This window comes from Orbicella franksi, chromosome 5, assembly GCF_964199315.1.
Source record: "Orbicella franksi chromosome 5, jaOrbFran1.1, whole genome shotgun sequence".
NCBI classification, from domain to species: Eukaryota; Metazoa; Cnidaria; class Anthozoa; order Scleractinia; family Merulinidae; genus Orbicella; species Orbicella franksi.
The window spans coordinates 16,091,634-16,108,402 of record NC_138149.1 but is presented as its reverse complement, the minus strand read 5'-3'; the positions used below and the strand labels follow the sequence as shown (position 1 = coordinate 16,108,402).

Sequence of the window (16,769 nt, the reverse complement as noted above, 5' to 3'; positions counted from 1 at the left end):
AACAAAATAAAGGTTTACTTATGATTTCATTTGTGATGAAGTTTCAAAGTAGAGATGGACACCAATAACAAACTGTTCTCAAAACCATTTGTCATCTAAAATGGTTGACGTTTTTATTCACACGTCCGCTTAATTTACCTTACAACGCATGTAGTTACTAAGGAGCAAACAGATAAGGACGCCATTATATAATCACAAGGGCATCGATATTCATTTTGCGAGGGTTAATGTGTGACAGGAACTTGACTTCGGTTCATTTGTTGTAAATGCATTAATGTCTTAGATCGATTGTAGTAAAACTTAATTTTGATTCAGAAAATTAAAATAAAGATGAAAGGATGAATAAAGAATTTGTTTTGTTTTATTTCCCCGCGCCCCGGAGCCAAGTTTGAATTTTGGCCAAAATTGGCCTGATCTTCTTTCAGTTTTATCAGCGAAAAATAATCTTCTTTTGTATTCAGCAGCTTTTAGCTTGCTCAGCTTGTAAAACCGTGCATTTCAGCTCCATGCTCTACGTCAAACAGGTCAAAGCCTTATGTTCTTTACTGAATATTATTTGACTAGTGCTTCAGATGACGAGTGATCCCTTTAACCTTGGTAACTCATAAACAGACTACAGAGTAGTCTAGCTTTTAATGAACACATTGGATGTCCGTATTGGCGCTGTTTACTTTGGGAAGAAACACGAGATCTTGTAATGTACTTTATTTTCCTTGGATGCACTTTTCTTCACGTATGGAAGTCACTGTGGAGTTTCGTGGGTGTTGTTCTGGAAAAAAAATAGAGGTTCGCCGCTCTTTACACGTTTATACTGTGTAAACAATATACAGACATCGCAAGTAAACATGTACTTCATGATAGAGGTGTGCGTGTTAAAACGAGGTCGATGAAAGCGCCTGCTGCCTATATTAAATCTTGTAAACATGTTTTAAAAAAAAATTGAAACATGGAGAAACTTCATGCCTGCGTAAGTAATTAGCATTCTGCTGATATTTCGCCATATCTAAAGCGTAAAGCAATTAGTTGCCATAAATTAGTAACAAAATAACTCGAACAATAAGGCTCATATTAATGACAGTGTTCAAATTCATGACGTTGCGTGGGAGGGCCTATAAAATATAGTCATCTGCCAGAGGGTACTATAAGAAAAGCTTCGGTAGTGCTCGATCGTTAGCTCGGGGCTAGAATTGAAAACATGAAAATTTCTCATTACCCCCGGAAGAACTTTTACCTTTTTTTGGTGAAATACCTTTTGTTGAGTTCTTTGTCTCTTCTTATGACACAAGGTATGTAAAGTGAGTCACTTTGTTGCGGCGGTAACATGCACTTTCCTTTAGATGCCAAGTTGGGTCTATGTTAACAAGTACGCTTTCCAAGCTCAGGAGTGAAATAGTTGTATATGAGCTCTACGTGTTGTTCTTTAGTTTGAGACAAAAGGGTAAGTACAAGATTGCTTTAACATTTCGCTAGTCGCAAGCCATTCAATGCGGAATTTTTTTTGGCTGATTGAAATTCGCCTTTCTAACAATCGCTCAACTCAGACCTGACTATTGACTCGAACGCATGCTACACAGATCGTTGAAAACTATAATGCCAGTTGTTATTTCTTAAAATTAACGCTTCATTTCAATGTATTCGGGATAAGCTATTTTGATTATTTAACATTAATGTGACATCAGTCATCTGTATTATTATTATCTCTACAGCTGGCACAGTATTAAGCTGCATTCTTCCTTTAAAAGTTCTTGTAAAAGTTTTGCTCCACCCATTTCTTGGCATGAGAATTCAGTAACTTTATGTACGGTTTTCGATAAAGTTTCATACTGACTTTCCTGGTTTAAAGCTGCTTGGCGAGGACATATATCATTTATGAAACCACAGAGGTCTATGACATGCAAAGTGTAAACAGGTTCTAATTTCAATATTGATCTGAATAAAGAGCTAATTAATTTCAACTCCTTCTGTCGTTTGTAATAAAGTTTTATAGGTAAAACTGCAATAAGCCCGCTTATGAAATACAACTTCAATGAGAATGAACTTTGAAATTTGAACAAAGTGACATTCGTGATGTTTCTTCCAATAATATATATTCATCGACTTATGATGTTTCAAAAATATTTTCATTTTCGATTCTGATTCGAATTTTTAGGGGCATTTCTCTATAAAACCGTTTCAAAATATACCGACATTTAATATCTGTTCACAAGTCGTTTTTCCGTGTTCTAAGGTTATTCCACATTCCGTTAACTGTGGAACTTGTTCGTCTTATTCATAAAACATAAAATAGGGCATTATAGCATAAATATCTCCCTAAGGGGATATTAATACAATATGTAAGTAGCTTAAAATTTTGGCTATTTGTTGTGGCTTCAGTCAGAACACGGTCGTTGAAAGCCCTGATAATCCAAGATAAGCGTAAATTTCAGCCAGTTTTTTAACTTTGCACTGACATTTTCTTTATATTTTTTATCTTCAGTTTTGACTTCGACCGATGCCAAACCCACGAGAAGCACTAAATTAAAACCTCCATTGACGTTAATTGGCTGCAACAAGCTGATAACTGTCAAATTTCTCGTACGCTCATTGGCTAATTTTTATCGTACACATAGATGATGCCATTACACGCAGATCTTGAAAATTTTGCCAAAGTTCGCAGCGTAAACCACACACTGAACCTAACAGGGAGTTCCTTCAAAAAAAAAAAAAGTATCACAGTAATTAAGATTGAATTTACAAATTTTAGTTATCATAGTTATCTTATAACTTGGAGCTCCGTAAATGGAATCTGTTTATTTTGAAGCTCAAAGGTGTTTCAGCGTGATAGAAGGAACCAGTACAAATACGTATATTCATTGTTTCTCTTTCCTTCTTGTTGAAACACTGTGAACCGCAACCAAGCAGCGATAAACTATTGAATTAGAATTAACAGTTTTGTTATTTCTAGCAATGACAAAAACTAAAGTAAATAAGTAGCTGGAAATAGGCAATGAAAAGCGCTTCAGCGTGTTGTAATTTGTTTTGCATTTTTATTGAATTATGATCTCTAGCTATTTTATATTCATTAAACACCTGGATCTCATTCTGATATTGAGATACGCGTGAAATCCTTTGCATATTTGGATGATGTCGCAAAGGCACATTGCACGAAATCCATTCTGTGTTCCCACACCAATTTATTAACGAATGAACACAGTAGCTGAAAACAAAATTACAACTGGTACAGGAATAACATGCAGCGAACTAACTGGAACAGACTAGACACTTAAGAGCGTTTACTCGCGCCATGTATTGTTTTACATGTATTGTTCTAAGTGAAACCGCTGCATTCAAATGAAGTATTTATCATGTGTGCTACTAAGTACGTTTAATTCCATGCGTAGTGCCAACCAACATTCACGATCGTTTGTACAATAAAGATTTTGCACGTGACGTCATCAAACTCTGAAATCCAATACTAAAGACCCATTAAAATTTTTATCTTCATCTGGCATAAGAGTTGCTGAAATTATATCTGTTTACCAAATTTCAATCGAATAGTGCCCTTCGTTTGGAAACCAGCGCATTTTGAATTTCAGAGTTTTGGCGGTGCGTGACATAAATCTACGAACGCATTTGTCGAAAAAAAAAGTAAATATAATATTATATATCATCTCGTGATTTTTAGCCATTTGAGAAGTTAAAGTAGTAAGAAAAGTGTTTACATAAATGCTTGTTTGTACGGTACAAAAAAAGGTAGCCTTCATAACCAGATGTTAACGCTGTTTTAAGACCGCCATATTGGTGTATTACCAAGGGACACCAATTTGCGTGACGCTCCAGGGTGAGCTCTATAAATCTGTGCGAAACATTTCGACGAACATCTCAACGCATTCACCTAAAACTTAGAGAGGTATCTTCTTTGTTAATCTTTTATAACACCGCAATTTCTTGACCTAATCCACTGAATGTTTTTCGATTTAATTTTTAACGAGTGGTTGCTTAGCTAGAAGGAGTTATAGGGGTGATAAGACTTATGCAAATGAGCGGTATATCGATAATCCCTAAAATTCTGAGATCGATTTATTGTCAGCGGGTAATTAACCAGTTGTAGTGTACCTAGGAGTGACTAGATTATGCAGATGCACATAACTTTCTTTGTAGGCTGAGAGTCTGTAAAATCTATATCCTTTATATTACGAGAAAATAGAAGCATCAGCGAAACTCAAGAAATGAAAAACAGGCCAAGCCAATTCACGGAAAAGTTGGAATGAAGTTTGTGGTGATCTAAAGTTGCATACATAACGGCATTTACCACACCTCCCCCCTCCCCCTACCAACGACAGGAGCGATCGATTTCGTTGCTGCTAGCAATCCCGAAGTTTATGCCCTGTTTGAAATATTTGTTTATTTATTTAAAGTGTTCCCAATTAGCACAACAGTGCTAAATACATCTGACACTCAAATAAAATTAAAGTTATTTAGTTACTATAGATGACGACCCTCTAAAACCCCTCAAAAAGTAGTGCTTTAAGCACAACTTTAATGGTTGTGAAAAACAAAGAATATAACAAATAGTTTTAGATCGAAATCTTAATACAGTGCAAAGGTGCAGTAGTCTCATTAATATGAATTTTCATATTCAGGCAAAGGTTATTACTCAATGACGCATCCATATCTTATCACTTAGGTTCCCTGGAAATAACATGGAGCACGAGTTCACCGAATAAAATATTTGAAGGCAAACCAATGAACCTGGGATGCCATTTCTCGGGATGGCCTCTCCCTCACGAGGTCCATTGGTACAAGGATGGAGAACTAATCACAAACGGAACAGAAGGTATTTATCTGTCAGAAGAGAATGGAGGGAAAACTCTCCGGAGCACACTTCATCTTCCGCCGGGACGTGAGGAGCTGAAAGGATTGTACAAGTGCAGCGCAAGAAACAGCATCTCAAACAACGCGTCTTATACGATAGAGATGATATATCAATGTAAGTTATCACACCGCCGTTTAGCCCAACTCTGGCTTTATTAAACCGACCAAGTGTCAAAACTTATTTTTAGACACTTGGACACTTATGTTACGTCTTATGCTGTTCGAATTAAGTTTCATTATTTCGCATTGGTATACGCGTCGCTTCTGAAGATGTATGAACGTCAAGTGAGATGTTTATTAACGCTGTTTGTTTTCTATTATCACTTTTCCAATTGAGATTCCCGAAGAAGCAGAATGTGTATCAAGCTTTTGTTTATTCTATCTAACTTAGACAGGTAGTTTCCTGCAAGGGCCATTTTGAAGGGCAAAATATCAATCATGACCTGTAGGGCGATAACGCACCATGAAAGTTACATTTTAAGGGAGCCTTTTGATGTTGCAGGAACTTTTTCTGCGTGGTAACATTGACTATGAAGTAACTAAGACCTCAATAATGATTGAGATTGTTTAATACAGGTAACTCAGGAAAAATTCCAACCGTTACCTCATCGGAGATTACTGCAAACATATCTTCTAACGTCAGCCTGTCATGCTGGATTGACAATGAAGACTATTGTCCAGAAAAACTGCTTTGGAAGTTTAACAACGAACCAGAACCTCTGCCTGAAAGCGGTAAAAAGTATAAAATGGAACTAAAAGATACACACACCAAATGCAAGAGAGACTTTCTCCTGTCTATTTTTAACGTGACAGAAAATGATGAGGGGATATACAGTTGCCACTGGCTCTGCGACGGTGTCGAAAAAACTACAACTGCCATCGATTTGAAAGTAGCTGATGACCTGCGGACAGGTAAGGTTTCCTCAATGTTTGTTTTGTCACTAACTGTGACGCGGACGAAGCCCCTACGAAAGCTGTCATTGATTTGAAAGTATTCGCCCTAAAAGGTTAGACATACTTTAGGCTCAAATACGACAGAACTCCTTTAATTGTTTGCTTTGTCCTAAATGTATGCGTTATGGTAACGATAGTCACAAATAAATAAACCCAGGTGGTTCGTTCCGTAGACTGCTGTCAGTCTTTTGGTTGATTGGCTTTCTTGCTAGCTGCAGGTTATTTTCTGGCTGCATCTACCTGTGTCACAGCTGGCCTATCACTGTTGATCAGTTATTTTCTTTATTGCTTCCTTTCTTGTTAGTTTGCAGGCGTGCTAGCTTGTAAGGCTACTTGCTTCCTTGCTTCCTTGCTTCTTTGCTTCCTTGCCTCCTCGCCTCTTCGCCTCCTGGCCTCCTTGCCTACTGGCTTCCTCGCTTCCTCGCTTCCTCGCTTCCTCGCTTCCTCGCTTCCTCGCTTCCTCGCTTCCTCGCTTCCTCGCGTCCTCGCGTCCTCGCTTCCTCGCTTCCTCGCTTCCTCGCTTCCTCGCGTCCTCGCTTCCTCGCGTCCTCGCTTCCTCGCGTCCTCGCTTCCTCGCGTCCTCGCTTCCTCGCTTCCTCGCTTCCTCGCTTCCTCGCTTCCTCGCGTCCTCGCGTCCTCGCTTCCTCGCTTCCTCGCTTCCTCGCTTCCTCGCTTCCTCGTTTCCTCGCTTCCTCGCTTCCTCGCTTCCTCGCTTCCTCGCTTCCTCGCTTCCTCGCTTCCTCGGTTCCTCGCTTCCTCGCGTCCTCACTTCCTCGCTTCCTCGCTTCCTCGCGTCCTCGCGTCCTCGCTTCCTCGCTTCCTCGCTTCCTCGCTTCCTCGCTTCCTCGTTTCCTCGCTTCCTCGCTTCCTCGCTTCCTCGCTTCCTCGCTTCCTCGCGTCCTCGCTTACTCTCTTCCTCGCTTCCTCGCGTCCTCGCTTCCTCGCTTCCTCGCTTCCTCGCTTGCTCGCGTCCTCGCGTCCTCGCTTCCTCGCTTCCTCGCTTTCTCGCTTCCTCGCTTCCTCGCTTCCTCGTGTTCTCGCTTCCTCGCTTCCTCGCTTCCTCGCTTCCTCGCTTCCTCGCTTCCTCGCTTCCTCGCTTCCTCGCTTCCTCGCTTCCTCGCTTCCTCGCGTCCTCGCGTCCTCGCTTCCTCGCTTCCTCGCTTCCTCGCTTCCTCGCGTCCTCGCTTCCTCGCGTCCTCGCTTCCTCGCGTCCTCGCTTCCTCGCGTCCTCGCTTCCTCGCTTCCTCGCTTCCTCGCTTCCTCGCTTCCTCGCGTCCTCGCGTCCTCGCTTCCTCGCTTCCTCGCTTCCTCGCTTCCTCGCTTCCTCGTTTCCTCGCTTCCTCGCTTCCTCGCTTCCTCGCTTCCTCGCTTCCTCGCTTCCTCGCTTCCTCGGTTCCTCGCTTCCTCGCGTCCTCACTTCCTCGCTTCCTCGCTTCCTCGCGTCCTCGCGTCCTCGCTTCCTCGCTTCCTCGCTTCCTCGCTTCCTCGCTTCCTCGTTTCCTCGCTTCCTCGCTTCCTCGCTTCCTCGCTTCCTCGCTTCCTCGCGTCCTCGCTTACTCTCTTCCTCGCTTCCTCGCGTCCTCGCTTCCTCGCTTCCTCGCTTCCTCGCTTGCTCGCGTCCTCGCGTCCTCGCTTCCTCGCTTCCTCGCTTTCTCGCTTCCTCGCTTCCTCGCTTCCTCGTGTTCTCGCTTCCTCGCTTCCTCGCTTCCTCGCTTCCTCGCTTCCTCGCTTCCTCGCTTCCTCGCTTCCTCGCTTCCTCGCTTCCTCGCTTCCTCGCTTCCTCGCTTCCTCGCTTCCTCGCTTCCTCGCTTCCTCGCTTCCTCGCGTTCTCGCTTCCTCGCTTCCTCGCTTCCTCGCGTCCTCGCGTCCTCGCTTCCTCGCGTCCTCGCTTCCTCGCTTCCTCGCTTCCTCGCTTCCTCGCTTCCTCGCTTCCTCGCTTCCTCGCTTCCTCGCTTCCTCGCTTCCTCGCTTCCTCGCTTCCTCGCTTCCTCGCGTCCTCGCTTCCTCGCGTCCTCGCTTCCTCGCTTCCTCGCTTCCTCGCTTCCTCGCTTCCTCGCTTCCTCGCTTCCTCGCTTCCTCGCTTCCTCGCTTCCTCGCTTCCTCGCTTCCTCGCTTCCTCGCTTCCTCGCTTCCTCGCTTCCTCGCTTCCTCGCGTCCTCGCTTACTCTCTTCCTCGCTTCCTGGCGTCCTCGCTTCCTCGCTTCCTCGGTTCCTCGCTTCCTCGCGTCCTCACTTCCTCGCTTCCTCGCTTCCTCGCGTCCTCGCGTCCTCGCTTCCTCGCTTCCTCGCTTCCTCGCTTCCTCGCTTCCTCGCTTCCTCGCTTCCTCGCTTCCTCGCTTCCTCGCTTCCTCGCTTCCTCGCGTCCTCGCGTCCTCGCTTCCTCGCGTCCTCGCTTCCTCGCGTCCTCGCTTCCTCGCTTCCTCGCTTCCTCGCTTCCTCGCTTCCTCGCTTCCTCGCTTCCTCGCTTCCTCGCTTCCTCGCTTCCTCGCGTCCTCGCTTCCTCGCGTCCTCGCTTCCTCGCTTCCTCGCTTCCTCGCTTCCTCGCTTCCTCGCGTCCTCGCTTACTCTCTTCCTCGCTTCCTGGCGTCCTGGCTTCCTCGCTTCCTCGCGTCCTCGCTTCCTCGCTTCCTCGCTTCCTCGCTTCCTCGCTTCCTCGCTTCCTCGCTTCCTCGCTTCCTCGCTTCCTCGCGTCCTCGCGTCCTCGCTTCCTCGCGTCCTCGCTTCCTCGCGTCCTCGCTTCCTCGCTTCCTCGCTTCCTCGCTTCCTCGCTTCCTCGCTTCCTCGCGTCCTCGCGTCCTCGCGTCCTCGCTTCCTCGCGTCCTCGCTTCCTCGCTTCCTCGCTTCCTCGCTTCCTCGCTTCCTCGCTTCCTCGCTTCCTCGCTTCCTCGCTTCCTCGCTTCCTCGCTTCCTCGCTTCCTTGCTTCCTCGCTTCCTCGCTTCCTCGCTTCCTCGCTTCCTCGCTTCCTCGCTTCCTCGCTTCCTCGCGTCCTCGCTTCCTCGCTTCCTCGCTTCCTCGCTTCCTCGCTTCCTCGCTTCCTCGCTTCCTCGCTTCCTCGCGTCCTCGCGTCCTCGCGTCCTCGCTTCCTCGCGTCCTCGCTTCCTCGCTTCCTCGCTTCCTCGCTTCCTCGCTTCCTCGCTTCCTCGCTTCCTCGCGTCCTCGCTTCCTCGCTTCCTCGCTTCCTCGCTTCCTCGCTTCCTCGCTTCCTCGCTTCCTCGCTTCCTCGCTTCCTCGCTTCCTCGCTTCCTCGCTTCCTCGCTTCCTCGCTTCCTCGCTTCCTCGCTTCCTCGCTTCCTCGCTTCCTCGCTTCCTCGCTTCCTCGCTTCCTCGCTTCCTCGCGTCCTCGCTTACTCTCTTCCTCGCTTCCTCATGTCCTCGCTTCCTCGCTTCCTCGCTTCCTCGCTTGCTCGCGTCCTCGCGTCCTCGCTTCCTCGCTTCCTCGCTTCCTCGCTTCCTCGCTTCCTCGCTTCCTCGCTTCCTCGTGTTCTCGCTTCCTCGCGTTCTCGCTTCCTCGCTTCCTCGCTTCCTCGCTTCCTCGCTTCCTCGCTTCCTCGCTTCTCGTACAGCGAGACCACGCTCCTTAACTTTGCAAGAGTGAGTCTCTCAGTTTCACCTTAATTTTCAGGGACGGAACCAAGCACAATTTTCAGCCAGTCAAATTCAGTTGTGGTTTCTCCTACTTATTCAGGTATGTGCAAGTAGTCACGAAATGTCCGTCAACAGTTGTTTGTTCAAACTTCTCCGTTAAAAACTTTTCAATTAAAATGCATTAGTTCTAAGCTTGAGTGGAAAACTCATATGATCATTTAGAAGAAAAAGCTTATCAAGTTAGCAAAGTAAGATCAACGAAAACGCTAAAAAATAACAGAAAATACAAAAAGAAAACATTTATACTTATCATTCAGCAGGATCTAACCAATTTAACGAGAATTGTAGGATAAAAACCCCCCGTTTTTGTCTGATTCAGGGAGTACAGCCGATGACTTAATTTAAGTGTTTATACGGTCGAACCTCCTGTAAGAGGACAGTCCCGGGACTAAGGGTAAGTGTCCGCTCACGGGAAGTGTCCACTTACCGGAGGGTGAAAAAAGAAAAAAAATGCACCAGAGGGCATATAATGTACCAGACTGAACAAGTACTCAATATCACTTGTAATATTATTGTATTATCCATCACAGGGATTTTAGATGTTGCTTTTCTATAACACATACATAAATTTAACACCAATTTTAATACTATGGGTCAGTAATAAAAGACTTGCCGCTAAATATATGTAAGCAGTAACATACTCAATCGCCAATACTTTTGAGGTGAATAGAACAGCAGAAGTACACAATTTATGCACATTTGCATGATTGTCCTTTTCAAACGCAGTGTCCTTATGTAGGTAAAAAAGAGGCTATTGATCAGTGTCTGCTTTTGTGGTTCCCTGATCTTAGGGTCTCTTAACCCTTTGACTGCCAACGGCGCATATACACGCCCTGAGTGAGTGATCGTGCCCTTTGTACCACTTGTGGCGTCATCAATTGAAATGTCACCAGATATTCTTGATAAGCAGATAGTAGAGCTAGAATAGATCTATCCGCACAACGGACTGTTTTGGAAATCGACGGCATTCTAACATAGCAAATTGAAAAACAACGTTATCAGTTTTAATGCAAAAATGGTGGTAAAATGGTCCATTATATGTATAATTAAACAATTAACACCTAACTTTTTATGGCAGCCAGAAAGAATATGAAACGTAAGAGGTAGCGAGGGTGAAAGGGCCGAGAAAAAGGAAAGCATAGGGGTAAGAAAAAAACATTCGGAACAGGCAATGGCAAAAAAAGAAAGAAAAAAACAATCCGGTCCAAAATTTTGGCTTATGCGCGTGCGCCAAATTGGAATATTGCACATTTTGGTACCTAATCTTGGGGAAATCTATCTTTTTGGTAAAAAATAGCTTTTTCAGCAAAAATTAAGGTCCATTTAGCGTCAGGGCAGCCAAAAAACTGATTTACCAGTTAAAAACGGCATTTTAGTGAAAATTTTGGCAGTCAAAGGGTTAAGATATCCGGCACTCTGAGTAGAGTATTTGAAATTTCCTCGTTACCATGGTAATTGGCGAACTCCGAAACAGAGGACAGGATATGATTTGCTATATTTGGGGGAGCAGGGATGGCGCAGGGATGGCGCCTCCCACCAATGTGGCCCGGGTTCGATTCCCGGACCCGACGCCATAAGTGGGTTGAGTTTGTATTGGTTCTCTTCTCTGCTTCGAGGGTTTTTCTCCGGGTTCTCTGGTTTTCCCCCCTCAGCAAAAACCAACATACAGCTGATTCCAGCTGGCTGTAAACTGTGCTCCAAGGTCACACATGGACCGAATAGCGGCTGCCAGAGGCACCAATGTATGCTTTCGGTTCGACCTTGTCGAGCTGCGTCGTTGCTGTACTTTGCGACGGCGATTAGCCGCGACAATTATTATTATTATTATTATTATTATTATTATTATTTATATTTGTTTCGTGGTTTTAAATTTTAAGGAGACAAATTTTCGTGCAACTGACTCGAGGAAAAGTTAAAAAAAGGACAAATTTGATGTACGGTAATGAAAAAAAACCTTATTGAAAGGTTACCTTCATATAACTCTTCAGACTCAAACACTGCTTTGATCTTGGTCAGTATGTGATCAAACCATTTAAACCGAAACTAGTTCGTTAGAAATTTTCTTGATATTGTTCACTGTCTGCTTACAGGAGGTTATTTTAGACCCTGTAGAACCCAAATAGGTGTCCGTGTCCGCTTGGGAGAGGTGTCCGCTTACGGGGGGTTAAAGATATAGCGTTGGAGAGGAGAAATCGCCGGGACCGCAGTTTGGTGTCCGCTGATGGGAGGTGTAGTTTGAACCTTTTTTAACGTCTCGCTTTGCTCCACAGGAAGTCGCAGAGATTGGCTCCAGCCGATCATCATTTTATCAGCCGCAATTGTCGCCCTCTTGATGATGTCATTTGTTCGGTTTGTTGTCAAGAAAAAATGGAAATCATCATATAACATGCGAAAACGTAAGTTGCTGACTCGTCTGATCATTTGTGGCCTTTTGTGGTGGTCGGGGAGCAAGCTTCATTGGGACTAATTTAGCAATGATGTACAATTAGCATATGCGACGTTAACCAAACGCTTTTAAGCTTTACAACTTAAAAACTCGTTTGAAATTTATTAATTATGTAACCTCTGTTTGAGCAGTACCAAGTTTTTACGAAGATTGTCCTAAACAGTCAAACTTTATATTAGCTGCATCTTCCCGAGTGCCGCCGTCTTTAGGCCACTAAATGCTCGCGAAGCCGGTTCATTTTCAATTTCAGTTGTCCACGCAACCTGCAAGCCAGATCTGAAGAAATGTGCCTTGGTTTACTTGTTATTCTCGTTTTGTTTTTATCCTTGGTAGCTGTTCTCCTCGAAGAGGATCTCATAAACAGACTGTTTATCAGCTACAGTTCAAAGGACTTTGGTTGGGTCACTGACAATCTCATCTCAATTCTTGAAAAGCACTCGATTGACTACAGCATCCACAGCCGGGACTTTGAAATTGGAATACCCATCGTCCAGAACATGGCCGCCAGTGTGTACGGCAGCCGTCAAGTGTTGATTGTTTTGTCTGAGAATTACCTCGCCAGCAACTTTTGCCGAGAGGAGCTGCACATGGCTGTACAGAGGGGCGTGGACGCGGGAGATTCGTCACTAATTTTTGTGATGATCAAGAACTTGAAGAAAAAGAAATTACCTGCCGCTTTGAGAAAGAAACGCCTGCTGGACTTTGAAAAACACAAGAAGAAACAAGATTGGGAGGAGAAAATATTACGTGAGATATCACAAGGCAAATTGACCTCTAGTGTTTAAAAGTTAAATGTATCATCGCTCAAGATGTAAGTATTATTCGTGTCAGTCCCTTACTAAGCGAGTATAAATAAGAGTTCTACATTTCAGTCCAGTTCGCGTAAGAATCCTTCGCTTCGTAACCTTACATGTTATACCCCCTGCCGGATGATCAAGGTCTCGTCCATGCTGCTTGCACTGTTCCTGATTCCTTCAACTGACCTAAATGCGTACAATAGGTCCAGTTAATGGAACCCAACTCCGGCACACTTACTGGTACAGAACTTTTTCTTGTAGTTTGTTGCTTTTAGTCGTTTACCAGCTTGTTTTTTTCACTCGTATTGTCCCTTACTCCGTTGCCTGGCTTTTATCCATTGTTTTCCCTTCCCACACTCTCTTTAAGTATTTTCAAGCTTTTGCTGTGAAGTTGCAGAACTGTTTATTATTTTATGAGTGCATTGCCTCGCAAACGCCGGGTTTGTGCAGTACCTTTCCCTCGACTTCCTTCTAATTTTTCAGGTTTTGCTATATTAAGGAATGTTTTTGTATGTGTGCTTTGCCTCACAAACGCCGGTTTTGTATAGTGCCTTTCCCTCGAATCTCTTCTAATTTGCAGATGTTATATGTTTTTTGTATGCGTGCTTTGCCTCACGGACATCGGGTTTGTGCAACGCTTTTCCCTCGTTTCCCGTTATGCGTGCTTTGTCTCTCAAACATCGGTTTTGTGCCGTGCTATTCCCTCGGTTTCCTTTTCTAGGCTGTATAATTTTTATTTTTTATTTTTTTGTTCCATCAGGTTGATAAATGGTCGCACAGCTTAAAGGGCGTATAGTTAAAGTTATAGTTCAATTCTGAATCTGCGCCTGATTTTCGCAGATGAATTTTCTAGACTGTATAAGTTTAACTTTTTTTTATCTTTTCATTAGGATGATGAATTGTTACACTGATTAACAGGGAATACAGTAATGTTAAAGTAGTACAAAGAAGTCTGACGTCATTACAGTCAGGCAAATAGATGCTAGGAAAGGCTGGAAAGCCTTTCGCTCGTGAGAATCGAAACTTTGCATCATTGGCAAACATACCAGTAACTTAGTAATGACAAGTATTTTTTAGTCCCCGATTTTCTTTCATGAAATCGAATAATATAGATCAGAGGACGACTAAACGATATTCCCAACTCCATAAAATCTACAAGAAAAATCTACAGTCTTTTAGACAGTATTTCTCTTGATTAAGGGCCCATTAACCGATCTTTTCGAGCCGTTGCTAAGGAAAATTCAGTCTCATCTAACCTCCTCATTTTTAGTTAGTTCAGAGTTATTTCATGTGTTTCAACTTTTTCATGACCAGTAACACTAGTGATGACGTCATCAGGCCACGCCCATGGTCATGTGACTAATACAGGAAAAATGCAAAGGCTCCCAGGCAAATTTCTTTCTCGGGATTTTTTTCTTTGATTTAATATTTTAATTTAAATCCTCATTACGCTATGCATCGATTTTGTTTCATTTCTAAAAGGTCAGATTTTGAGAGCATTTCAAAATATTGAAAAATTCGTAATTTTCTGAAAAAAGCATGATTTCGAAAAAGGAATGCATAGCTATGTTGCCAACGTTGGCTTTAATCGAAAATCGTCGAAAATGGCTGGATTTAATGAAAAACCGCGTTTCCTTTAGCATTTAAAGAAACCGGAAGTGCGCCCGATATCTATTGGAAGTTATCCTATCAGCGCGTGCGCAATTTACACTACCAGCGCACTTCGGTGAGATCACAAAAAACCACACGGAGTTAGTTTTTCTCTTTCTATTGCTCTTGTTTTTCTGTCTTTTTCTTATTTTGTCTTTGCTTGTACTTTTTTTGCTTTGCATTTTGTGAAACACAAAGAAAAACATCTAAAATGTATGCGAATTTGCAAGCTTTTGAGTTGCTTTGATTTTCCGTGCTCAGGCTGACGTAAGTGACCGGAAGTGAAATTTCACCTCCTTAGCAATGCGCGCGAGCGCGCGCATGAATCGGTTAATGGACCCTTAAGCTGGAAAAGCAATATCTCGAAAACCATTCTTCAATCATTAATAGCGAAGCTTAAATAAGTAAAAATGAATGGTTTAAAGGATATCATAAAGGCTGAGGTGAAGCGCAGGTTTTTTGTTAAAACATTTGCATAAACATTTGTAAATGTAGCAACAACAAATACTAAACAATTAACATAATTAAGCCATCGTTCACCTTGAATAATTGCAGGCTCGCATAAATTTTAATAATGATAAAAATTTCGAGAGGCAGTAACATCGTCTTAGTAGTTTAGTCTGGTTGAGTTTAGCTGTGTTTTGTTTAGCGTTAGTTTAATTTACTTTAATTTAGTTTAGCTTAGTTTAGCTTAGTTTAGTTTAGTTTAGTTTAGTTTATTATAGGTTAGTTTATTTTAGTTCAGTTTAGTTTAGTTTAGTTTAGCTTAGTCTAGTTCATTTTAGGTTAGTTTATTTTAGTTTAGTTTGGTTTAGTTTAGTTTAGTTTAGTTTAGTTTAATTTAGTTTAGTTTAGTTTAGTTTAGTTTAGTTGAGCTGAGTTGAGCTCAGTTTAGTTGAGCTCATTAAATTTCGATGAAAGTACATGTGCAATAGTCCAACCATAGCAGTTGTTGACATTACCATTAGCTCAATTATAAAGCAATAAACGCTATCTGTTGTACGCATTCTCTGTGTTCTTCGACTTAAAATTAATTGAAAGCTTTATCTCTGCACTCTTACCGGAACATTGGTCAAACGGCGCAACAGTGGAACAATATACAAAGTCAGCTCGGAAATTCAGCTCGAAGGCTGCGCCTCGTGAGTCCACAACATTTTGACTACTGTGATGACGCATACTCGTTGTCGATAAGAGTACAGACTACGCTAAACCACATTCGATTTGTTAAAGTTTTTCCACCACGAGACATCAAAATGACCGCGAGAAGGCTCCCACGTAGCTTTTTACGTGATAATGATTCATCCTGTCAGTTTTAGCAATATGATCACTTTACGATTTATTGAAGCTACGTCACAGTTTGCGCCTCTTGAAAAGATTAACCAAATTTTTTCATTCTTAACCGTCCTTGTTCCTTTATGGTTTATTATTATCTCTTTGGTGTTGCTCTATCTCAGTAAACTTCTATTTTCAGGTTTCCTTCAGTCAACCTTCTGTAATATTTCAAATTCTTGTCTTCGTTTATCCAATAGTTTCGCCTTTGTTTTTCTGCCGAATGACAGAGAAAACAAGCAATAGAGTGTTTATGTCTCGGGCCTATGGGTCAATAACTGCTCTTGAAAATTTTGTTTTCTATAAAACTTGATATGAGCCCTCGAGCTAATACTTGTTTTTAGAGGACGAAATTTCCGCAGGCAACTATCAACCCATATCCAGTCGACAGAAGCGCTCCATTGTTTATATAGTGTACGATACTGGTACAATAACTCAACCAATCAGCTAGGTTGAAGCATTTGCATCAGTGTTAGTCGGAGAATTCTACCGAAACTCGACAGAAACTGAAATTGCTTTGTGTTTATTGGCTACTGAAGGAAAAAAAAAACAGTCACAAATTGCGGCTTGTTGGCCAAATTAAACTTTCAGCAAACTGGACGAATTCTTTGGAGTAGAGGAGATGGGAAAGGTATCTGGTATGTGTATTGATGACTTGGAAGTATATTTTGACAAATGAGGTCGCAAATAAGAAGAAATCCTTCTGTGATTATTTAAGCCCTTAACCTTTAAAATCTAATATTTATTAATCTCTTATATCTGTACTCATTATATTTAATGCAGTAGATTACAATGGACGATCATCACATCGATACCCGGCACATTTAAACTTTATTAATATTTATTGTTTTATGTATTCATGTTACGCCCATTTGTTATTTCTTGACCTCATAGGTTAGTTCTGTAGGGTCCTTCTCAAGACAGTGTTGAAGTGGGGGAATGTTCAAAACCTAATTAACCTAAATCCATGATTTAGTCCGTCCACACTACACCTCAATCCGTCCACGCTACGCCGGAGGAATTTGAAAACTAAGGTTTCACTCTGAAAAGGCATCAACTGTTTTCCGTCCTCATTAAGCCGGAGGAATTTAAA

At 42.8% G+C, this 16,769-nt stretch overlaps 2 protein-coding genes across 4 annotated transcripts in view; one reads left to right on the top strand and one right to left on the bottom strand.

Annotated features, from left to right (window-relative positions):
* Nucleotides 1-16,769, bottom strand: part of LOC145486364 (oxidoreductase NAD-binding domain-containing protein 1-like) — a 140,464-nt gene that overhangs the window by 24,625 nt on the left and 99,070 nt on the right. The window lies entirely within an intron of this gene.
* LOC145486801 (uncharacterized) lies at nucleotides 1,113-16,028 on the top strand. The gene is made up of 8 exons (XM_081465514.1): nucleotides 1,113-1,286; nucleotides 4,667-4,969; nucleotides 5,431-5,766; nucleotides 5,817-5,861; nucleotides 9,432-9,494; nucleotides 11,725-11,850; nucleotides 12,234-12,711; nucleotides 13,458-16,028. The coding sequence occupies exons 1-7, from the start codon at nucleotides 1,196-1,198 to the stop codon at nucleotides 12,683-12,685; spliced, it is 1,416 nt and encodes a 471-aa protein (XP_081321640.1). The 5' UTR covers nucleotides 1,113-1,195; the 3' UTR covers nucleotides 12,686-12,711; nucleotides 13,458-16,028.

What these genes read in the sequence shown, in the direction of transcription:
- LOC145486801 (XM_081465514.1), top strand. Translation starts at nt 1,196, where the DNA reads ATGAAAATTTCTCATTACCCCCGGAAGAACTTTTACCTTTTTTTGGTG. An exon ending in GATAGAGATGATATATCAAT is followed by an intron (nt 4,970 to 5,430) that starts GTAAGTTATCAC and finishes TGTTTAATACAG; the next exon opens with GTAACTCAGGAAAAATTCCA. An exon ending in AGCTGATGACCTGCGGACAG is followed by an intron (nt 5,767 to 5,816) that starts GTAAGGTTTCCT and finishes ACGCGGACGAAG; the next exon opens with CCCCTACGAAAGCTGTCATT.